Source organism: Felis catus, chromosome C2, assembly GCF_018350175.1.
Source record: "Felis catus isolate Fca126 chromosome C2, F.catus_Fca126_mat1.0, whole genome shotgun sequence".
Classification (NCBI taxonomy): Eukaryota; Metazoa; Chordata; class Mammalia; order Carnivora; family Felidae; genus Felis; species Felis catus.
The window spans coordinates 113,241,275-113,266,078 of NC_058376.1; the positions used below are offsets into that span (position 1 = coordinate 113,241,275).

At 43.9% G+C, this 24,804-nt stretch overlaps 1 protein-coding gene across 1 annotated transcript in view; it reads left to right on the plus strand.

The window, feature by feature from the left end:
• Positions 1–5,456: 5,456 nt before the first annotated feature.
• Positions 5,457–24,804, plus strand: part of MINDY4B (MINDY family member 4B) — a 37,137-nt gene continuing 17,789 nt past the window's right edge. Inside the window, exons 1-8 of the mRNA XM_045037435.1 lie at positions 5,457–5,563; positions 5,799–5,826; positions 7,485–7,652; positions 15,540–15,659; positions 16,398–16,489; positions 19,281–19,446; positions 19,986–20,051; positions 24,385–24,455. Coding sequence (XP_044893370.1) covers positions 5,457–5,563; positions 5,799–5,826; positions 7,485–7,652; positions 15,540–15,659; positions 16,398–16,489; positions 19,281–19,446; positions 19,986–20,051; positions 24,385–24,455 — 818 coding nt within the window. The remainder of the gene's footprint in view (positions 5,564–5,798; positions 5,827–7,484; positions 7,653–15,539; positions 15,660–16,397; positions 16,490–19,280; positions 19,447–19,985; positions 20,052–24,384; positions 24,456–24,804) is intronic.

Here is a 24,804-nt window from a genome sequence, read left to right on the forward strand (position 1 = left end):
TGAAACAGGCTCCAGGCTCTGAGCTGTCAGCACAGAGCCCGACGCGGGGCTCGAACTCACAGACCGCGAGATCATGACCTGAGCCGAAGTCGGACGCTTAACCGACTGAGCCACCCAGGCGCCCCGAGATTTCATTCTTTTTGATGGCTTTGTGTGTGTGTGTGTGTGTGTGTGTGTGTATCACACCACATCTTCTTTTTTTTTTTTTTTTAATTTTTTTTTTTTTTCAACGTTTATTTATTTTTGGGACAGAGAGAGAGCATGAACGGGGGAGGGGCAGAGAGAGAGGGAGACTCAGAAACAGGCTCCAGGCTCTGAGCCATCAGCCCAGAGCCCGACGCGGGGCTCAAACTCACGGACCGCGAGATCGTGACCTGGCTGAAGTTGGACACTTAACCAACTGCGCCACCCAGGCGCCCCCACATCTTCTTTATCCATTCATCAGTTGATGGACATTTGGGCTCTTAGTTTGACTATTGTTGATAGTGCTACTGTAAACATCGGAGCTGTATGTACCCCTTCGAGTCTGTATTTTTATATCCTTTGGGTAAATACCTAGTAGTGCAATTGCTGAGTCATAGGGTAGTTCTATTTTTAAATTTTTTTTTTTAAAGAACGTAATTTTATTTATAACATATGATGGTTGTGGTGGTGGTTTTTTTGTTTTGTTTTGTTTTGTCTCCCTTTCTCTATTTTTAATTTTTTGAGGAACCTCCATACTGTTTCCCAGAGTGGCTGCACCAGTTTGCATTCCCACCAACAGTATAAGAGGGTTTCCCCCTTTCTTTGCATCCTTGCCAACATCTGTTGTTTCCTGTGTTGTTAATTTTAGCCATTCTGACAGGTGTGAGGTGGTACCTCAATGTGGTTTTGATTTGTATTTCCCTCATGATGAGTGATGTTGAGCGTCTTTTCATGTGTCTATTAGCCATCTGGATGTTTTCTTTGGAAAAAATGTCTATTCATGTCTTCTGCCCATTTCTTAACTGGATTATTTGTTTTGGGGGTGTTGAGTTTGATAAGTTTTTTATAGATTTTGGAGACTAATTCTTTATCAGATATGTCATTTGCAAATATCTTCTCCCATTCTGTAGGCTGTAAAGGAGTATTTTTAACGTATAGGAAGTAAGAAAACATTGGTTAAAGATTAGGAGTTTTCACATAAGTCATATTCATTATGATTCCATGAAGTAAGTCAAAGGAGCCACAGCACACGAAGCTCAGAGAGACTGACTAACTTTTCCAAAGTTATGAAGTCATGGGCGAGGCCTTGGAACTTGACCCTGAGCCTGACACCCTCTTCTCCTCACTACACCACCGAAGAACAAAAAGAGAATGTATCAGCCATCTTCTAGTTTCTATGGATTGGCGGAGTTCTTTTAGGAAGGAATGTAATCAGGAAATTTCCATCTTCACAGAAAGTAGAACTAAAGAGAATGAATGATAATTAAAGCATAAAGGATTTAACTTAATCCTAAGGAAGAGCTTTTCAGGGGTAAGGTTAATTAAACACTAAAGAGATTTTGCTTTAAAAAAAAAATCAAAAGGTTCTAAAAGTTTATTTCCAGATTTCTGTCTATGAATCATCATAAGAAAACAGCAAGAAGAAAGTCTGGGAATAATTTTGCCAGCTAGTCAAAACCTTTGCAAGCCCAGCATTTTCAAATTTGACTATAAGGCTGATTGATCAGTCATAGCTTTCTGGGAAACTACAGCAAATGTTAATAACACTAAATTTTTATATACTGATTTCTATGTTTGGAAGAGATACTAGCCTCTCTCATGAAATCATTGGTATTTTTTTTTTTAATTATCCACAAAGAATACAAATGGATTCAGACCACAGGTTTCTGCATTTATGTAGTATACTTCCTTCACAGATGAATGATTTTGGACCCTCCACCATCACCCACTGCCCCCACCACATGGCTGCAAAACCCTCCTTCTCCCCAACTATCCTTGCTTTGCTCTTATTCCTTCCTTTTGCTGCTGCAGACTTCTTGCTGCCTGAGACTCCGTATTCAGCCCCAATCCTTTGCTGCAGTGGGGAAAGTCTTGGAACAGGAGTTTTGGGTGATTTCACATGCCATGAGGTAGGGACAAAGGCATAAGACTGTAGAAAAGGACAATCCCAGATTCCACATATTTCTGTACCCCTCCCCTGCCCTGTCCCTCCAGCCTGGCCCAGGATCCCCCAGTCCCATTTTTTCTTTGTACTTCATTTCTTACACCCAGGCCTCCTGCTCTAAGTCTTGATACAATGCCCAAGAGAGTGGTGGCTTCCTCTGGATGTGGTTGAAGCACATTCTTGACTCTTGGTATATTCCAGAGGCCAGCCCTTTCTATCCATAGAGCCCTAATAAGTATCCAACTGAAAATGGAGAGAATGGTAAGGAAGCAAAGGCAGCACTTTCTTTATTAAAAAGAGTAGAACCATGAATTCCAACTTGAGAATTAAAGGAATAAGAGAGGTTGAGCAAGGGACGCTTACAAACAACAATGAAAGTTGGAATATGTATCTAAAGTCTTTAAAATGACCGTGCCATTTGGGGTGCCCGAGTGGCTCAGTGGGTTAAGTGTCTGACTCTTGATTTCAGCTCATGTCATGATCTCATGGTTCATGGGATCAAGCCTCATGTCAAGCCTCTGTAGCACAGAGCCTGCTTGGCATTCTCTCTCTCTCTCTCTCTCTCTCTCTCTCTCTCTCTCTCTCTCCCTCCCTCCCTCCCTCCCTCCCTCCCTCTCTCTGCCACTCCCCTGTTCATGCATGCATGCTTTCTCTCTCTCTCAAAAAAAAAATAAATAAACTTATAAATCAATCAATCAATCAATCAATCAATCAAATGATCATAGCATTGGATTCAGTCATTCCACTTTTGGGAATTAAACAATGGGAAGAGAAATAAGGTCTAAATAAGTGGAGTAGTATACTATTTTCATAGGTTAGAAGTCTTAATATGGTAAAGATATGAAAGTATCCTGACTTCACAGATGAATAAACTGAGGTACAGCAAAGTCAAATAACTTGTCTAAAGCCATACAGATAGCAAGAGGTGAAACCATGACTCAAAACTAAGCAGTTGGGGCTCAGAGGCCATGCTCGTAACCACTCCACTGTCTTGTCCATCTCCTGTGAACGTACTGCCCACTGAGCCTCTGTTCTCACAGCATTTTCCTCTCTCAGTGTGTCTGTTTCCACCACTGGAGAGAGCAGGAACCTCATGTTATTTACCTTGGCCTTTCCAAGTGCCTGGCACATAGGAAATACCCAATATATGTTTATGAAACCCAACAGAACAGTTTATTGGTAAGCTGTCTATTCACCGACAGAATTTTCTGTAAAGTAGGACACAGCCACAGACAAAAATACACAGATTTAATAATGATTCTTAAGAAAAAGGTAGCTACTCTCCTTTCTTGGTTTGGGGTTATTAAACAATTTAAATGGCAGATCCAGAATTTTTTTTTTTAATTTTTTTTTCAACATTTATTTATTTTTTTGGGAGAGAGAGAGAGACATAGCATGAACGGGGGAGGGGCAGAGAGAGAGGGAGACACAGAATCGGAAACAGCCTCCAGGCTCTGAGCCATCAGCCCAGAGCCTGACGCGGGGCTCGAACTCACGGACCGTGAGATCGTGACCTGGCTGAAGTCAGACGCTCAACCAACTGCGCCACCCAGGCGCCCCCAGAATTTATTTTTTAATGTGACTTTCTAAATAAAAAATTCCAAGACATTTCTCATTATTTGAGAGCAAGGATCACATAATTTCTTTTTTTTTTTCTATACTGGGACTGCCTAATAAATATTAAATACTGATGCTACCACTAAAACTATAAAATTATAAAGAAGGGAACAGTAAGGCTTAAAAAAAAGCATTTATGGCTAGAGAAGGGAAATAAGAAAGGAATTATTTATGCCTCTTATGTTTACAACAAAAATACGAAATCTGATGGAAGCTTATGGGACTTGGGAACATGAAATGGTTAAACAACCACCAAAAGTTAAAGAAACCAGAGGCAGAGACTTCCAAAGCAAAGCAAAACAGTGGACACCTAAATCCACCTCTGGTTTCGTTAGTGACTTGCTATGTTTCAAGGTCTTTGCAATATTATATATATATATATATATATATATATATATATATATATATATATATCCCCTCAGCCCTGACTACTCAAATCATAATAAATCCAAATAGCCTCTTTGCCTTGACCTCTTCACATTCTCGGGATTTTACAAAACTCATGGTCAGAAATGTTCAGAGAGAAAAATGACCTCCTGAGATTCAATTTTGATATTCAACCAAATCAGAGGAGCCAAAAGCACTTTTACTGGTAACCAGTGTTTGTTTTTGATAAACACTATTACTCAGGGTTCTCCAGAGAGAGAGAGAGAGAGAGAGAGAGGAAGAGAGGAGAGACCTTCCTTTTAGGGAATTGGCTCACAAAAGACTGGCAAGTCTAAAATGTGCAAGGCAGGTCAGCGGGATGGAGACCCAGAGAAGAGTTGATGCTTCAGTCTTGAGTCTGAAGGCTTTTTAGAGGCAGAATTCCTTCTTCCTCCGGAGACCTCACAGTCTTTTCTCTTAAGGCCTTCCAGCTGATTGGTTGAGGTTCAACCACATTTTGGAGGAAAATCCACTCGACTCAAAATCTACCATGTACATGTTAATCACATCGAAAAAAAAAAAAATAACTTCACAGCAACATCTGGATTGGTGTTGCACCAGATTGGTGTTAGGCTGGCTTCCATAGCCCAACAAGATGACACATAAGATTCACCATCACAACAATGGACATTCTCTATTATGCCGGTTTATTGCAGCTACATTTCATACAGCCAATAGCACGTGACATAATTTTAGACTTGTCCCTGCAACGAAGCAAACCGGCCCTTTTTCAAACTGTGTGCAAGACTTCTGCGTACTAAGCCCTATGCCAAACATCTGCTGGACAGTTTCTTCCTTGGCCTGCATATTATCCAACAGTAGTTAATACGGCTTTTAGATAATCAGAACGGCTCTTACCCAGCCCTTGGCTAAGTATTTCTGTACCACAAACACTTCCACAGAAGCACGACAGCACAAAGTACTATCACATTTCACCAGGATGGTATTCTTCATCAACTAAATTATCCCAATTGCTTTGATACAGAAAAAGTAATTGCAATCCTTTGGTTTACAAGCGTGTGTCTCAGGTTAAACGTTCATAGCATCTGTACAGAGAACAATACACAAAGTATTCCACCTCGAATGAAAGTTTAATCGTGATCTGACGGCAGGGGTTTACAGAGAGCCCAGAGCAGCATCCGTGTGGTGTGACCTCGATGGCCCGAAGAGGCAGAGCTTTTCAGCTCGCCGTCCGCAGAGCCAGCGTCTTTCGTCCCCTCTGCCAGACCTCTCTCTCCCAAGGAAACAACTCCCTTCTTCAGTTCCCCGCATTACCCAAGGGACTATGCAAGTCTCGGACCAGGAACAAAGCTCCCGGGAGCTGGATTTAGAGGAGATAACTAGGAAAATTTCATTTCTTGACAAATGGAGGGAGATCTTTAGTTACCGTGGGTAAGATGTTCTTGTTTTCTCGTTTCTCTAGAACCAGAGGGATTTCTGGTGTGTAAGCAAGCAATCAGCTTTTATGTTGTGCTACATGAGAAGTCTCCATTATGGGTTTACATTTAAGACGCTTCGGGTATAATCATTTGTAGAGAGACGCTGCCCTAGCAAGGTTGGGTTTGAGGAGGTTTGTGGGTTGAGTAAGAGTGAGCAATCTCCTTGATGTTTTCTCTTTCATTTACAGGTTGGGAACCAATAATGCAACTCCTCAGGTAATTACTTTTCTCAAAGCCAGTGTGTTTTCCTCTCGTTGCTTCTTCAAACAATCACATTAACAGCATAATCTGCATTTATTTTACGCACAGAATGTCACTCAGGCACCCAGCATTTAATGTGTGAACACATAAGACTAGAAAGCCCTTTGAAATCTTTTCTCATGCTTTCTTTTTTCATGAAAATCCCTTCCTACTTTTAAGAGTACTTTTCATCACTAAGAGCACCATATGGTTATTATTTTAGAAAAAAGTAATACTAGAATCTAGAGTTCTTAAACTTGTGAAATAACACTAGGTTCTGAGAGCCAAATGCTTCAGTGTTCGCGAAGAAAAGTGATTTTGAAAGTAGCCATCATCTTTATTCCGCTTCTGAAAAACTGTTTTCCTTCATCATTTTCAAATAAGCGAAAGGTGACCGAATTCAGGTGTTACAAGGTATTTTAAAATCTGTTATACATTATAAGATGAAAGCTATCTCGTGTAACCTGAAAAGGTTAGAAGGTAATGAACTTGGTATTTCAGATATTAATTCAGTCTCTGAACAAACACGGCACAAAATATTAGGGTGATTTTCGCATCACCAATATATGATATGATCAAACAACTGAATTATTAATATTTTAACGGTAACGCTAAAGCATCTTCCTACAAGTGACCTGTAATCAAAAGCCTTATTTGTGCTAAAACTTTCTTAACCACAGTCTAAATTAGAATCAGGGAGATAATGCTTCCATTTTAGTCCTGGAAGCATTAAATGGAAATAGCTACCATTTGGGAGAATAGAATATTCAAAAGATAAAACAATCTTTGAAGGGAAAAAAATTATAAATGTCAAGTTACGCTTTATACAGGGTGAGGGAAACCCATTGCCACAAATGTAAAGATTTCCTGTTTGATTTACAAAATGCATCATATCCCAATAGTCGTCTGCCATTGGGATGCTGTGTTTCTGAGATAAGAGAGCATCTTTGCCTCTAGGAATCCAGAAAACTAAGAAAGGCAGTTTCCTTCATGTTTTAGCTACCAACAGGGCAGATTTGTTTCATGACATTAGTATAGAAGTTAAGTAAACTGGAAGAAGGGTTGATTCTAACATATTTAAATGCCATAAGACTCAGTCAAGAAAAGAAAAAGTAGATTTTTTTTTTTCCTTAAAGGGAGGGGATGGATTTTTTTAAGGGAAAAAAAAAAAAAAAAAGATTGTACTCACTTCTTAGGAAGCAGGAATCTGAGAGAATTAACAGGAGGTAGCCTGACTTCCTTTATCGGCCAGTTAAAAACACAATGAGAAACATCGCGTGTAGACTGGAAAGATTCAATGTTTCTAAAATGTTGTCTTCTCGAAATAAGAGACAGTGACATTTACATTTTTCTCTAAACATAATTTCAAGTCAAGGTCTTGATAGCATTAATTATGTTTCCATAGTTACATTTAACCTCTCCCAGCCACATAAAACTTGTGAGAAACCCCTTTGACACAGACACTGGGATTTTCCTTCCTCTTTTATTGCTATTTATCGCCATTTTCAGATGTCTTTCAAAGGGACACAATATTTTCTGAACACTGATTTTTCAGAGAAAAAGAGAGAAGAGAGGGAAAACGGGTCGTCACCAGCTCTGTTTGCTTTGTTTTTTGGTGCTGGCATTTTATACAGAATCATGACGGCAACCACGTATCAGCTGATGAAACTGAAAATGCAACAGGGATACCTCAGCCCAGGGGACAAGGACATTTGCCATCCAGTAGCCTTTGTTCTATCCCCAAACCCTCTATCATCTCTTCAAAATCAGCCGGCTCTCCTATCTCCCTGGCAATGGCCACGGTAAGTATAGCTTGTCAATTAAACATGAAAGGAAACGTAATCTTCCCCCAACAACAAGGCTGGGGAATCTTATCTCCTGTCATGTGACAGTATTATTGAAGATAAGACTACACACGGTGGTTATTGGTAAAGGGAGAATATAATTAAAATGACTTATTTATGGTGTTTTTCAAGGACACTGGTGATGTTACAGTCTTTTCCTCCCCAACTCTGAGAGTCTCTCTAGCCACTTCCTTTGTGTGGCAATTAAATTTGAGGTAGTGAGGGAGTTAATTTCAAATAAGTCACTCTATAGTGTGGGGTAGGGCAGGTGACGAGTGGTATAAACAACCATGCACAAAGCCACGCAGCTGCGTAAGGCAGGACCCTGTCTGTGCATGGGCAGGAGGGAGGGAGGTGAAGCCCTGTGCTGGGCCTGGGCCTGGGCAAGGAGCTGATCTCAGGAAAGAAATGTTTTCTGGGGCTGCCGAATAACATCCAGGTTTGTAAAGAACCTAAGGATCTGGAAGCTACCGACCCCAGGGACCATTTGCTTAGTTCCAAACCTGATGAGTCGGAGCAAAGACCCCCACCAGCCGAGGCACAGACCCAGCTAGGAGGCAAACTAGCAGCATCTCATTGGATCAAACAGGACAAGGCTGGAGGCCATGCCTTGGCAAATGTCCGAAGGCCCAGCTGTCAAGGTCAAAGAGGTGCGATTGGGCACTGGGGAAGCTAAGGCATGTATCAAGCCAGGGGAAAAGTACCAGCTAGGGTGAGAGATTCCTTCAGTTAGATTGCACCCAAGATAATTCTTTCAATCATAGTGAAACTCACGGCTTCTCAGGACCGTTTTCCCACATTTACCCTGTCCCTTCAAACTCCACACTACATTCTGGAGCCTCAGGCAGAGACTTTTCCTGGGGACCCTAAGAACAAGAATTGGAAGAAGCACTTCCTTCCTGAGGACATGCCAGCCTACACCGGGGCAACCTTGCAGAAACCACCGAAGACTAGCTTGGTCACATGGGTGAGGACCAACAACACTTGTCCTACAGTTAGGCCCGTCCTGTACATCCGGTTCCACAGTCTGTGCACTGCACACAGGGTCCCTGAGAGGGATGAGTGGGGACTAGAACCCCTTCTGGGGAAACCCCACGGTCTCCGTCTGCTTTTTTCTTTTTTCTTTTTTTAAATGTTTATTTATTTTTGACAGAGAGACAGAACATGAGCGGGGGAGGGGCAGAAAGAGAGAGGGAGACACAGAATCCGAAGCAGCCTTCAGACTCTGAGCTGTCAGCACAGAACCCGACGCGGGGCTCGAATTCACAGACCTCGAGATCATGACCTGAGCCGAAGTCGGATGCTCAACCGACCGAGCCACCCAGGCGCCCCTCCGTCTGCTTTTTAAGTTGGCTCTGGCTGTAGTGTTTCCAACGCTGAATATAGCCTTCCCTTAAGGTCCTCAGATGGGACATCATCCAATACAGGGTCCCGCGTTCTTTTTTATCATGCATTTCCTCACAGGCTTCATAGGGCGACTCTCTTTCCTGTCATATTTGCAGTATAAATGTACTTAGGGGCCCACTGTTCTTTCTCATCACAAATCTCTCTGCCTCAATCCACCTTCCCTCTTTTGCTCAAATGCCAGATGTCACAGGAAGATAGGTCAGCAGGCCTCTCATGAGATGCTGCACCGGGTCACTGGCCTCACAGCCCCTGGATAGTGCCTTAACTTGTGTCTCATGTATCTAGTGAATGGCTCACATTTCAGGGAATGAAGACAGGTAATGAATACGTAATCCTGTTAGAGTCTCCCTCCTCAGTGGTGATTCTGCCTAGAGTGGACTATAGCACCAGACGTTAGAGTGACTACCTGTATTTTAATGGATGAGATAATGTTTTTAACAAACAATCTTTAATAAAAATGTATTACTGGCTCTGTAATGAATTTCTACGGTCATTTTAGAATTTATACACAGTGGGACAGTAGGCCACCTTGTCTATGAATACAAGACAAAACTATGATGGCATATTGGCATTTGCCCATATAGGCTTACAGAAATTCTAGAAGGCTTCAGATAATGTAACAGTGCCAGGAAAGAGTAGGGCAGGAGACACGGTGGGAGGGAGTTTTCCCTCAGCATACCTTTTTGTACTCTCTGGATTTTGAACCATGTGAATGTGCAATCTATTTTTAAAAACTCACATAGAAATTTTAAAAACAGGAAAAAAAAAAAAAAAGCATTCGCAGATGTTTCCAAAATCTTTTGGTTTCTCTTTATACTGTGGAAGCAAGAGAGTCTCGGTCTGAGACTTCTCTACCAACACAAACGTGGTGTGATTGCAGACCTCCCCCATAACTTTTCCAAGGTAATTCTCTCCCTCTGGAAGAGCCTGGGGGACAAAAGAATCAGACCACTGTAGCCTGAACCCGAGTCGATGGAGTGTTAAGGAAGTCCCAGAAGTGGAGATAATCGATTTTCTTCTTTAAAAAAAAATTTTTTTTTGAATTTATTCCCATTATGTGGGCCAGATGATAGTGTGTCCTTTAAATAGCAGTAGCATTAATTAAACACACCCTGGGATTTCGAGATGCTGAGCCTTGGGGTTCTGAACACGTGGATTCCAGGGGGGCGATTTGGAAGCCTGACCAATTCTAATCGAGGACGTTTCAGCCGTGCAGCTGCCTGGCAAATTATCAGAGCTACTGAATCCTAATACTCACTTGAGAATGCCTTTTGTTGTCATTCTGCCATTCTCCTTTTCCTCCCTGTTGAGGGTAGGGATGCATGGGATTTCCTGACTTGAGCACACTCACTCCTTGCTGGGATTCTGCTGAGAAAGGAGGGGGTGGGTGGAGCACCCTACGAACCTTCTCCCCCCCAGCTCTTTTATTTCTCACCCTTTGTTGCCCCATTTCCGACACTGCAGCCTTCTGCCTTCCCCCAACCTAACATCTTACCGTGAGCGAATGCCCGGCCAAGGCTCCCGGCCCAGGTAAGGTTGTGGAGAAGGTAAGCATCCTCCTCCCCTCTGCTCTTCCCCCAGCACCTCCCCGCCCTTACCCCAAACTGCCTGCCTTCCCTCCAGGGCAGTTTCCCACCCTCCTGCCCAACCAGACCCTTCTCCAGAACCCAGCCTGGAACACAATCCCGTAGCCTCTTTTATCCACAGTCAATAAACAAACCCCTGGTGTCTTTGCAATACCAGCCAGCAGGATGGTATTAAACAATGCAATGCCGGGAGATCAAAATATTCTGGCGGAGCCCCAGAGGAATGAAGCTCCAACGGAGGATGATAGGTAGTGGGGTGGCTTTTTGGAAGCCGGAAGCACAGCCTGGTGCGCCAGCCTAAGGCCTGGCCAACAGTCAGACCTCAGGAGATGTTTGCTTAGTTAATTCACTGCTCTGGACAATCCCCTAGAGCCACATCTCAGTGCAGGGCAATGGGTATCATCCAGGTGCTCCTTCAGAGGCACTCCACCCTTCCTGCTTTCTGCCAAGACTGACCTGTAGGGACTCCATCACCAGGGCTCCCTCCTCCTCCGGCTTCCTATTGAGTTTGAACAATGGGAGCCTTGGAGGGGGCCTGGAGGGAGGAAAGGGAAAGAAGACAGGCTGTGCACAGCTGGCGGAATCCCTCTCCTCTTCTGGAAGCTCTTTCCCCAGGACTCTGTCCTTTCTGCTTCAGGTCCCCCCTCCTCCCTCCTAGCCCCTCCAGGTCTACGGGAGATACTGTTGCTAGCTGTGGGACCCTGCGCTGGCCACTGTGGTTTCCCCACATGCAGTCCATATCTTTGTAAATAGTCCCTGTTTTAAACTTTCCTCAAGTTAATTATCCTGACTTGCGGGTGCCATCTGTTTCCTGCTGGGACTCTTACCATACAAGTCGAAAGGCTTGCATTTGGGTGCTGGAGCTGCCATTTACATACACGTAACCGCTCTGTGTCCCAAAGCTTTTCATTGTAAAATGAAAGGGCTGAATTAGATTGTTTTAAAATTCAGCAACTACTTCTGGCCAGCCTGTTGTGCACCCAGCACTGTACCAGATGCTGAGGAATCCATGGTGAACATGATCAAGCCAAGAATCTAACCACTCTATTTGACAGGCTAGGAGAGAAACGTTTCTTAGGTTTTGCTAACTCAAAAGTCTGATTCCATGATGAGCCAGTAATTTCTAAGGAAAGAAATGATGTAGAGAAGAAGCTTCAGAAAATTATTCTATCTTAGGTTGGGGGTGCGGACAGGTGCAGAGGTGGGAGAGGACAGGATGGGCAAGGTTGTCACAGGGAAAATCTAAGCCCAGGGACCAGAAAAAAGGCAGTCAAGGCAAGGAAATTAAACACATCAGGAAGAATGATCCAGGACCTCTGTCTTCGGGGGTGTATGTGTGTGTGAGTGTGTGTGTGTATGTGTGCGTGCGTGTGTGTGAGCATGTGCATGTGTGTGTGTGAGTGCATGAGTGTGTGTGTGTGTATGTGTGGGCATGCGAGATAATGATCATCATTATCATCATCATAGCAATCAGGAAAGAGTTATTCATTACAAATCCTGGAAAACTAACAAAGTGAAAAGAGAAAAACTATAAACCGTGCTTGTATTAAATAATAATGATCATTTCAGTCATTTATTAGGACCATTTACCATTTGTGTCCAGTTACCAGGCAGCACAATGACATATGCATATTACTGAATATAAGCCAGGCTAATCTCGTTATAAATTATATTTGATATGAAAGTAAACGTTACACAGGTAAGATGAGTCACCTTTATTGTCACACTGGCCAGTGGGTCTGGCCTGAGAGGCCTGCCGCCTCTCTGTTCTAAGTCGGACACAGGTGCACCTGGATGGTGACACTCCCTAAGTTGGAAGTGACATCCAGCAACCAAAACAGGAGCTTGGTTTGGCTGGCAGAGTTGTTTTCATTGAATTTGAATTCTAAGCCTTCTTAGTCTCAACAGTTTTAATCTCTCACATTTATACACGGCTTCCCCTCCCCTCCTCCTGCCAGGCTCTGGTCTTTTTTCATCTGTGGTGGGGCTCTGTTCCCTACAGCATTCCAGGGCAGACACGTTGTGTGTTCATAAAGGGAGAACACCTTGCATTTAATCAGCACTTAACGGTTCCCAAAGCCCTTTTCCATATGTCTTCCCATTCAATAATAGCCGTGATGTGGGCCGAGCAAGGGTTGACCCCATTTCAGGATAAGCAAATAAAGTCTTACAGAGGATGGGCAATCAGTCCAAGTTCATGCAGTCAGTGAGGAGCAGAACTGGGCTTCTCAACACAGGAGTGGGGAGTGCTCGGTCTTTCTTCTGTGCTGTGCAGCCTTGATGTCATTTTCAGTCCTCTGCTGGGGATGGCCTGGGTTGGTGGCTCGTTGGCCATGATACACATCGAGTCTGTGTCTTCCGGGAGCTGACTCTATGCCCTTCTACTCCCTCTCCTTCTCTTGCTGTTGCCCTGAGCCACCGGACAAATCATTTGTCTTCAAGTGCACTTCTGGGCTCACACTGAAATGCACCTGCCTCTCTTTCTTTGTAGAGACAATCTTTTCTTTCAAGGGGGGAGCAGAGGTGGCCAGGAAATAAACTCCAGCCACGGAACCAGACCCTGGTCTGACAAGGGGAGAACTTTCCAGATGCTCACTCTCCTGCATCTGTCCTTATTAGAAACCATTAGGCTCTGGATAAATTGGGCTGATCCTTCCTTTTTGCCACAGTGTCTCCTCGTTCCTTTGAACCACCCCCTGTCCTTGGACACTCTGGGTGCTCTCTGTGTGTGTGCGTGCATGCGTGTGTGTGTGTGTGTGTGTGTGTGTGTGTGTGTGTCTGTGTGTCTGTGTGTTTGCAGGTCTTCTCTGTCCAGCCTCCCCTCCATTATAGGAAATAGGTCATTATGTGGTCTGTCCCAGAGTGTGGGATGTGTGCCTCTGCTAGAGCATGGCTGCTTTTAGGGATGCGTTATTAAGTGACATTAAATAGACTGAGTCACCTTCTTCACTGAGCCCTTCTTCATGCTGGTAGGCCCTGAAGAAAGACTCTGTAAGTGGTGCACACGTTCACACCTCTTTAACACTTCCTACTTCCTTTCTTAATTAAATAGAATGTGAGCTCAGGCAAAGCTTTCATAGGCGATAGCTGCTAGCATAAGTCAATAACATTGTTTTATTTCCATTATTTTTTTTAAATATGGTGATTTATTTTTTTAAATAAGTGATTTTGATTCCCACTTAAAGATGTGACAAGAAGTGTCCCTATTAAATAAGCATTTTTTAATTTATAAAAGAGTAAGTAGCTCAAGCTAATGAAAAATATTAATTAAATAATGATTGGCCCACAAAAAGGACAGCAATTACAGGATGACACATACTTGTTTTTAAATGTTTATGTAGTTTTGAGAGAGAGAGAGAGAGAGAGAGAGAGAGAGAGTGAGTGGGAGCAGGGGAGGGGGAGAGGGGAGAAAGAGGATCTGAGAGCCTGATGCGGGGCTTGAACTCACAAACTGTGAAATCATGATTTGAGCCTGTGAGATCATGACCTGAGCAGAATTCAGACACTTAACCAACTGAGCCACCCAGACACCCCAAGGATGCCGCATACTTAAAGCTGGGGAGGCAGAGAAGTAGTGTTGGAATTTGGATGCAAATTCCAGCAGTTTCTACCACTGGGTACTTCCCTGTGGAAGGAGGATAGTAAGAGTACCTACCTCAAGTAATTAAATTAACATAACGAATGTAAAGCACTTAGACCAGTGTGTGGTACATAGAAAACACTCAATAAATGCTAGATGCCATTGGCCAGCCTAGTTCAAGTGTATCTCTTCCATGAAGCATTCCTGAGCTCTTTGGTCAGAAATTCTCCTCCTTCTGTTCTCTCAAGGTACTTTTTACTTTGGAACTTCACACATTCTATCTCGTACACAGTTGCGGGGTATTAGACTTTTTACATATCTATACCCCACATAGGTAGGACCAAGCACATGCTAAGCAATTACTATGCCCCTGATTGTGGATAGATTCCCCTTTCTTCACGTATTTGATTTATAAAGGCTTGTTTTTTCTGGGAAGCCTTAAAAGACCCTCTCCAATCTCAACGTGCTACAGGATATCCAGCAAAACCTTAAAAATTGGGGGGCAAGAGGACAGAGAATGATTGTTTAGTATCATTTAAAAAAAATCTTTTTAACGTTTATTTTTTAAGGAGAGAGAGAGACAGAGCGTGAGCAGGGGAGGGGCAGAGAGAGAGGGAGACACACAATCCGAAGCAGGCTGCAGGCTCTGAGTCATCAGCACAGAGCCCGATGCAGGGCTTGAACCCATGAACTGTGAGATCATGACATGGGCCGAAGTCGGACAGCTAACTGACTGAGCCACCCAGGCGCCCCTGTTTAGTATCATTTAAATCAATATTGTACTCAAGCTAGAAACAGAGTCCTGTCTGTTTCTCTTTCCTAGAGCAAGAGAGAAGGACACAAAGCTGGGGGAGGCGAGCACTGCAGAGTCATGGCTGCAGATGGGTATCCCGGATATCTGTGACATGGATTGTCAGTGACAGGAGGCAGAGGGGCAGAGCAGTGGCCCAGGCCGGACTGCAAAGCATAAAGGAGAGATGGCTGGCGATGGAAGGGGAGACGGACACAAGGGAAAAAATCAGATGGGGACAACAGGGCACAAGGTTAACACACTGAGCCTTCGGGATACAATAGTCTAAGGGAACCCGGTGTGAACCTTTCACACAAGACTTTACAATTACAAATAGAGGAGTAGGGTAAAATGTAAACCAGGATGTAGGGAGGGGACAGGCCCACCTCCACAATCCCACCACCTTACTTAAGGCTGTTAGATGAAGAATGTGTCTAAGAAGAATCATCTTTGTTTGAGTCATTTCTTTCCCTTCTTCTCAGAAGTTACGGCAGAGCCTCTTTGGAAATACTGTCCATGTCTTCAGCTATGACTGGAAAAAGGCCTATTTCAGGTTCCACGATCCTTTTTCTGACCTGGCTTTCACTTTGGAAGTGGGAAAGGTAATAGTAAGTAAAAATTTTTTTTAAAAAATCCTAATCCCATATTCCCTAGCCATGTTTCCTTCCATCTTTATCCATATGAATGTATGTTTTCATTACAATCATTTGTCAAAGCATATTTAATATAATTTAACATTTAGCCCTAAATGATATGAGACTATTTAAAATTACAATTTGCTCTCAGGGTTATAGCAAAGTCTCACACTCCTTCCCTGCTGTCACACACCCTGCCCTCCCAAATTCGAGGTTTCCTGGCTCTTCTCTCCAAGTTCTAAGTATCCCTGAGGATTTAGAAGGCAGGAGGAGATCCAGGAGCTTCTTTCTGGCTTGTTTAAAATCTCAGTAATTCAGGTCATCAATTACTAGTCACACAGAGATTTCAAAGACCAGCCAACAAGTTCTGTACATCCTACAAATCCAAAAGTTTGCTATGAAGCAGGAGCATAGCGAAGGTAGGGTGGAAGAGGACAGATGTCCCCAGGTGCTGGTCTACTGAAGCTGGTCAATGAAGATTCCGGCCCAGCCATGGCATCTGACCACAACCCATGTACGGAGTACAGTGTCCCTTCACTAAGCTAAGGGGATGCTGTATATACCAGGAGGGACAGGTCAGCAGAGAATAGGTCACATCCATTTCCCAGAGTTCTTCTTTGTCATATTGGCCCCAAGAGGTTCCATTATGGTTGTACAGCCTGCCCCCAGCCTCACACACCTCACTATTTATCTTCCCCGTTTCAGGGAGGTGCCCGAAGCATTCAGATGGCAGTTCAAGGATTCATCATCAAAGACTTGTTGTTTACCAGGAAGGGAAAGGACTGTAACTTTCACAGGTAAGAGGCCTAGAAGCACTTCTTAGACACATTCCTCATTTCACAAGAACTGTTATGTGCGAAACGGTCATTATGGAAAATCCCCTGGGTGACCTCAGGAAGTAGACTTGCCTCACGAGACGAAAACGGCTCTGGTTCTCCCAGACGGACGGGATTTTGTGATTGGGGAGGACTTTCCTGGAGTCACTCTCAATGTTTGGTTGCAGGAATAACGTTGACAGTTTTAGTGCTCCACTGCAGACCTTCCTGTCAGCTAAAATGATGCCCCTGGTCTCAGGTGGGCTTACTTGAAAATATTTGATGGGAAGCCCCAAACTGACAATTTCAAGGAGGAACAAAAGGGGTGATTTTTAAAAGCCCCAAAAAAGCCCTGATAATTCTCCTATTTAACTAGGCTAACAAAGTACTGTGTTTGTTAGTTGCCTATTCAAGAAAATCGGTTCAGATTACTTTACTTAGAAGTCAAGTCCCTATCATGGGCAAAGCTCTATGCTTGATATTAGAAAAAATATAAATAAGTTAAGGTATATATCTGCCCTCAGCAGGGTAGGTTATCACTCAAAACAGAAACTAAATGTATAATTTATTCTAAGGTCCTGAATTGCCAATTTCCTGAAAAGCAGAGCCAGAGATGAGAATTCTTTATGCAAGTGATTTATGAAGGGAAGGCCTTGTTGGAGAGAAAAAAAAATTTTTTTTTACCCCTCTAGCTTCTTTGGCTAGTCTAATAATTAACTTATGTATAAGTTAATATGTATAAGTTATGTCTTATGTATAAGACAGATTAATAGGAGGAAAACAAACACGAGCTTAATAACATATATACCTCAGGGCGCCCAGGTGGCTCAGTTGGTTAAGTGTCCGACTTCGGCTCAGGTCATGATCTCACAGTTCATGGCTTAGAGCCCCGCGTTGGGCTCTGTGCTGACAGCTGAGAGCCTGGACCCTCCTTTGGGCTCTGTGTCTCCCTCTCACTCTGCTCCTGCCCCACTCACGCTCTGTCTCTCTCTCTCTCTTTCTCTCTCTCAAAAATAAACATTAAAAAAATTAAAAAAAAAAAATAACATGTATACCTCTTGTATACATGGGAGAGACCTAGGAAATCTCTGTAATTCCCCCAAATAGCCAAAGGCATCACGTTAAATACCATCTTTAGCTAAAGACAAAAGAAGATATTGGGGGTGGGGAGTCAGTTATGGGAGGTTACAGGGGAAAGCGCAGTGAACAAGCATAGGGTTGTTTTGCACATTAAGTCTGTGCCTTCTCCACTGATAGGAGTTTCTAGAGATTTAGAGCCATCCCCCTCTTCCCATGAGGACATCCCCTTACAAACGGAGATTTCTCCTCTAATGTCTTTTACAAAAGGGCAACTTCTATTGAGTTTTCGGGCCTTCTCTTGAGTCTGTAATTTTTTAAAAATAACCAATTTAAAATAGTCCACATGCCAAAGTGGCATCTTGGGCTGGCAAGATTTGCTCCCCTTCGGGCCTCAGGAGAAACCTGGAAGAGTGAAGGAAAAGGAGAGGGAAGGAGAAGCTGAGGAAGAATGTGGTCTCCAGGGACACCCAGCCTCAGTCTGATCCCATGAGAGCTCTAAAGCCTCAGTGGCCCCATTTTCAAAGAACAATGTGGGGGCCTTTGTACTTCCCACCTCAGCCAGGCACTGGCTTTGACCCGCGCCATGAAACCTTCCAGAACCTTCTCGGTCCCAAGTTCTGTCTCCTTCTTCTTCACTCTCAGAGCATTTTGTTTTATCCCCATCCACCTCCTCAAATTAGGCTTTTAGACTATGGAGCACTCCTTGTTTCTCATTTCTGTGTTGCCACGGAGGTAGCGGGATTATTGAAATCATCGCTGAGTCCATTAATAAACCCCATCACGTGTTTCTCCATCGGGACAACAGTTGTCAGTGTTAAATATTTAGAAAACAAGCAGAGCAAAGGTCTACCGCATAAAGATTGGCTCCCATTCCCTGGGAAATCCTGACAGCCCAGGATCGCTCCAGAGAGTATAATGCTTGAGGGCAGGGAGTCAGGAACCAGCCTGCCTGGTGTAAAATCACCACTCTACCACTTTCAAGGTGAACAACTGGGGACCAATTCCTCAACCCCTCTTTCTTTCTTCACCTCTGAATCGGCAGTAATAGTAGTATCTACTTCACAGGGTTGTTGTGAGGATTAGATGAGGGGACAGGTATGAAGTGCTTAGAGCAATGCTGGGGACAGTGAGTGTGCCTGCTATACAAGTCAGGATGGGCAACATGAAGCGGGCCTCCAGTGCCGCGTGGGACAGACATGATGGGGGAGCACAGACACGGCGAGCACATTAAAGGCAGACAAGGGCATGAGAAAAGGCATGGAGGGGTGATACAGAAAATACGTTCAGGGGACTGGTCCATGCGGGGCAGCAGGTTTGCAGAATGGAAACCTGGGAGATAACACTGGGCGGGGCTGCACTTGCAAAGGGTCTGTGTTCCTGGGTTAAAACGTTTGGATCAGTCTCTGCTGGAGTTCGGCGAGAGGACAGCGGTGGGGACTCCGGGGGGAGGGGGTAACTCACAGGGTGGGACTGGCTAAGATCACCAAGAGAAATAGTACGCTGCTGTGAGGATGCCACTGCCAGTGACAGAGTGTAGACAAGGCCCTCTGCGACCGTCTCACGGGGTGGGTTGATGAAGGAAGCGAAGAGACCCATCTGGTATGCAGCAGGGGACTTAAAAGTGGAGGCACCTCACATTCAGCTAGGTGACTGTCCATGCCAGTGTTCTCATACCCAACCTCCCATATTGCAGTTTGTGTGCAGTCAGCAAACAGGAGCAAGAGCAGGCCCTGGCTGCGGCACTGGCTGGCATCCTGTGGGCGGCAGGAGCAGCTGAGAAGGCCACCGTCTGTCTTGTCACTGCACACACTTATGTCACCTCCAGTCCTGACTACTCGGGCGATGATTTCACCGAGCGGGTGAGTGCACCCCTGCCCGTCCTGCCAGATAAAGGGCCAATGAAACCTGAGAGTATTCTAGACTCAACATGGAAATGAAGGCAGAGCCCCATCGATGCTCCCAGAAGGGTCAGATGTGGCCAAAGGCATCTTCCAAAGAGGTAAGAACCAAGGGTTGGAAGTGCCTGCTGTGAATTTTTCCTTCCAGAATGCACCGGGATCAAGAATACCCCAGACCCGAAATCATCACAAAATGCATTTCCATAGCCACTGTCTTCAACATTGCTGAATTTACCTATTAAGAAAAAATATGTTTATGGCTTTACTGCTCAAGATATCACACTGGTTTAAAACTAAGGACTGTAAAAGGGAGGCCGGTAGCCATCCACTTTCACCATGTATGTTTCACATGGCCTTGTGTAAGATAATCTGTCAGGTTTCAGCAAAGTGATTTTGCAATGAAACAAAAAGCTCCCTTGAGGAAATAACAGTAAGTTGACATCTTATAGATGTAGCTTTCATCTTCCTTTTCATTTTTATCTTCTATTCTTGATTTATAGCTCCAGCTGTTTGAACTTTTAGAGAAAGAAGCCACTGAGAAATTCATCTATGATCATTTACAATGTGTAAGTGTTTAAGTGTTGAGATAATCCCTTTATGTTGAACCGATCTTACAGGAAATCTTCTTTCTTTTACAAAGTGTACTTCTAATGATGCTTATTAAGAAAACCAGGTCATTTTGAGAGCTAAGAAAGGGCCGAATGAGAGAAAGAAAAGCCCGCCTCTCCCTCCGCACAGCCTAAAAAGAGGCCAGATCACACACAGGCCATTCACAATTGCCTCTTTGTCCTTGGCTAATCAAACCCAGAGAATAATACTATAGAGGGCATATGCCAAGATTTCTTTTGTGGGAAGAGAATACGTCAAAGCAGTCTTGCCTCATCTAATGGATAAAACACAAAAATGCTAGACAACTGAGGCCCTAGTCTAAATTGCCAAAATGACCACTCACGTTGGCTCCAAGGAAATGACTTCTAGTCTGAAAAAGGTGGCCCTGTTTTACCTCTTCTATCAGCACCTTCCACACAATGTCGTCCTGGCGATAATTCTTCCCAACCTCCCATGTGGGGACAGTGTCGGTGGAATATCTAAGGTGCTTTTTTAAGATGCCTTTGCAGAGAAAGGAATGAAAGCTGATTTCTAAAGAATTAGAACCCTACAGGGTAAAAGAAGAAGATAGTTAGCAGGGTAACCATGAAGCCATACAACGGTGGATTATATAGAAGGAGGAAATGGGGTCCATGAACCTCACTGCTCCATTCCTTCCAAAGGCTATAGAGGTAGAAAACTTGGGCATGAGTTCTCAGCCACACATTGGCCATACATTCTTGGTTAAACTAGTCACCCCAGGACTACCTCCCCCACCATCTCATATGTCTGTGTGGTAGGCAGAGGAAAGCCCCCCACCCCCAACTGCCCCACAAGGATGTCCATACCCTACCTTGTGGAACCTGTGAATTTTATGCTTTATAGCAAAGGGGAATTAAGGTTGCTAACTCAGTTGACTTTTTTTTTTTTTATTTTCAAAATTTGTGACATTTAAGTATAGGTGACCTACAATGTTATATTAATTTCAGGTGCACAACAGAGTGATTCAACAACTCTGGGTGCGTTACAAAATGCTTTAAAATAGGGCGAGTATTCCAGGTTACTCAGATGGGCCCAATGTAGTCACAAGGGTCCTTAAGAGGAAGACAGAAGAGGAAGTCAGAGTGTACGATGTGAGGACAGTGTTGCCTGCCGCTGCTGGCTTTGAAGATGGAAACGGGGGACACGGCCACTAGAAGCTATAACAGGCAAGGAAACAGAGCCCCTAGCAGGCCTGCTGACTGCTCCATTTGGGCTCAGTAGGAGCCATTTTGGACTTGTGATCTCCAGAACTGTAACATAATAAATTTGCATTCTTTTCTGTGCTTTTTTTTTTTAACTTTTATGAAGTTTTAATTCCAGTATAGTTAACATGCAGTGTTACATTCGTTTCAAAATTTCTATTATTTACGGTACTAAATTTATGGTTACTTTATAATATATGTTTGTATTTTTAATATAAATGTATAATTAATATAAATTATATATAATATAAATTTACAATAAACCTGTATAATGGATTTTAAAGACCTAGCATGAAATATTAAGTTAGAAGCCTGCTTAGGGACTCTGTTGTGGGCAGATATTGAATGGAGTCACACAGATAGAGAGGACCATGTAAGTAATGAGCCTTCCAGCACAAAGAGGCAAACCCTTTCCTTTCTGTCTTCCATCTCCTCAACTCAGACCTGGGGCAGTCTGATTCAAAAGGAAGGTCCCCACATCTGCAAGGGATTCCTTAGTGTCGCCGGAGTTGAGAATCAGAGGATCAGAGCTGAAACTCTACACAGGCTTGTTCTATCAAAGGCTAAGAGTCAAGCTGGAATAAGTAACAAAGGCCTTATGCAGAGATCGACGGTACGGTGTGGGTGAGCCTGACGTGAGAGCTGCCCGGGTCAAACAGACCCATGGTGACTATTGCCATAGCCACTCTGAGGAAGCGCTGGCACTGTTTCCTCAGTGACGGGGGCACTTGATGGCAGGTTCCATCAAGGGCACTTGATGCTCCTCTCAAGGACACCCCTGACCAGGGCCCGCACATTATGATGTGCTTCACCGAACCTTTACCAAACCCCACTCACTCTCAAAATGCACCCATTTTGAGGTCCCATTCCTGTGTCCCATCTTAAGACAGAAATCCCAAGACAGAGGTCTGAGGGCTACATGTTTATGGGTTGAATTTCATCCCCCCAAAAGATATGTCCCCATGCCTGTGCATATGATGTTATTTGGAAAAGAGGTCTTTGCAAAGGTAATCAAGTCAAGGAAAAGTCACGCTGGATTAGGGCCGGCCCAATCCAGTGACTGGTACCTTTACAAGAAGAAGGACACTTGGACGCAGACAGTCATGTGGGGAAAACACCATGTGATCATGGAGGCAGAGCTTCCATGATGGGATGTGTCCTACAAGTCAAAGCACTCCAAGGATTGCCAGCAGCCACTAGAAGCTAGAAGATGCAAGAAAGACTCCTTCCCTTCCGCCTTCAGGGAAAGCACGGCCATGCTCCCACACCTTGATTTCAGACATCTGGCCTCCAGAAGCGTGACAGAATACATTTCTATTGTTTCAAGCAATTCAAGTTTCTGGTAACTTGTTACAGCAGCCCTGATACACCTATCATATGTGATCTGCAGCATTAGTCCACCCAGTGTTGTATTTTTAAACATTTGACCCAGCCACTCTTCAAAAACAACCAGAAGATTCCACATAAAGACCTGGATTTTTAGCTTTTTCCCAAAAGAATCAGAAAACCTGGCCGCACAGGGCCTATATGCTGGCACGTTCTCAGTTAGCTGACGTGGGGGCAGTGATTTCTATTGGACAAGTTGTGATAGGCTGAATGATGCTTCCTACCTGGTGAAAGGACTTTGAAGATGTGATTAAGTCAAAGACCTTGAAATAGGGAGATTATCTTGAATTTTCCTGCGGGGGGGGGTGGGGTGGGCAATTAATAATAAGAGTCTTGTCAGGAAAAGTGGATGACGGGAGAGAGAAAGTGGTGTGACGAGGGAAGCAGAGAGAGAAGAGGGATCACATGTAGGGTCACAATTTGGGGTCATGAGCCAAGGATAAGGATGGCTTCTAAAAGCTGGAAGAGGAAGTGAAAAGTCTTCCCCACAAAGCCTGCAGAAGAAACATAAGCCTGCCAGCAGTTTGAATCAGACTCATGAAGTGGTATCCGTGTTGGGACCTCAAACCTCCAAAAGTGGAAGACAAAGAATTCATGTTGTCTTATGCCACCAAGTTTGTGGTAATTTGTTATGGCAGCAACAGGAAACGAATACACCAGGGTCCCCAACGTGCCTCTGGACCCACCTCTCCTCATTTCTCTGACACTCTGTAGCACACCCATTTGGGTTCCTGTCTGATGCCTGTGGCACTGGAATTTGTTCCTGCCTGAGGGTCCTGCCCCTGCCAGGTCACAGAGAGTGATGGGGACAGGTTAATCCATAAAAGGGAAAGCACCTGCATTTTAGCAGAAGCCTTCCCAATACAAGGCCTTTAAAGGAGATGCTTTAACCCTGGGAACCTTGAAAGCCAGCCAAGGAGCTTCTTTTCAGCAGGCAGAATATTCACACAAAGCTAAGACCTGCTACCTGAATGTTAGTTGGGCAATTTGGATTTGATCCTGGAAATCACAGGGCACCTTTGGAAACTCTTGAGCAGAAAAACAGCCTTCCCAAGAAAAGAGAGAGGGGAGAAGTGCCTTAAAGAGGGACAGATAATAATTTTGTTGTGGTTCTAGCATGTTCCAAGAACTAAGGTAGGTACTGTGCATTAATTTCATTTAACTTTTGCAACAAAGCTGCAATTTATCCGCAATTGCAGATGCAGTGAACAAGTTAGTAACTAGGAGTAATGGCAGAACTGGTTTTGAACCTAGATCTGTGTAAGTCCAAAGGTATTTCTAGAAATCAATGAGGAGGGAGAGATGTCCCAACCAAGGAGAGGCTGGGAAGGGGGCCAGCCAAGAGCACACCAAGGGTCTGGGCTGGGATGGATGCTGGAAAAATGGAGAGGAAAGATACACTACATCTTAGCCATGATTTGAAGACAATCATGTGATAGAAGTGGAGGAAAGAAAAATAGGTCGAAAAGCAAGAGAATGACAGTACCAAGGGCAGACCTTGAACAAGGAAGACAAATGCATTCGAGAGTGAAGATGGCCTAGGGAAGCTGTCCTATCAGCCGGAAAAAAAAAAAAAAAAAAAAAAAATCTTGGGCTATAAATCCTCGAATTCATGCCTGGAGATATACATAGCTGCATTGCTTTTAGGCAAACATGCTTTTGTTTTGTCCCCCCCAAACAGTTCAAAGAGGAAGGAGGCCATGGTGTCATCTTGTTTCTTTACAGCCTGATCTTCTCCAGAACATTTGAAAGGTAAATTCAACAAACATTTGCCCAGGTATTTCCTATAGCTCTGTGATCACATACGCAGAGTACTCTTACATCGGAAAATATTTTCATGCCCTGTTGGAAACCTGAGTAGTTTTTCCCAGTGGCTGCTCTTCTGTTGATTCATCCTTTTCTGTAGTCAGTTTGGCCATATTAATGGGTGAGTGGATGTCGCCAGAAAGGTTTGAATCTGCTTTTCTCGTACAGTGGTGGCTTTCTTCTACTTGTGGTTATAAATATTGACGGATAATACCAAAATTTATTTGTATAACTTTCATAATGAAAGTATTTTATTATTTATATGCACAATAAAATATACCCACAGGTATTTATT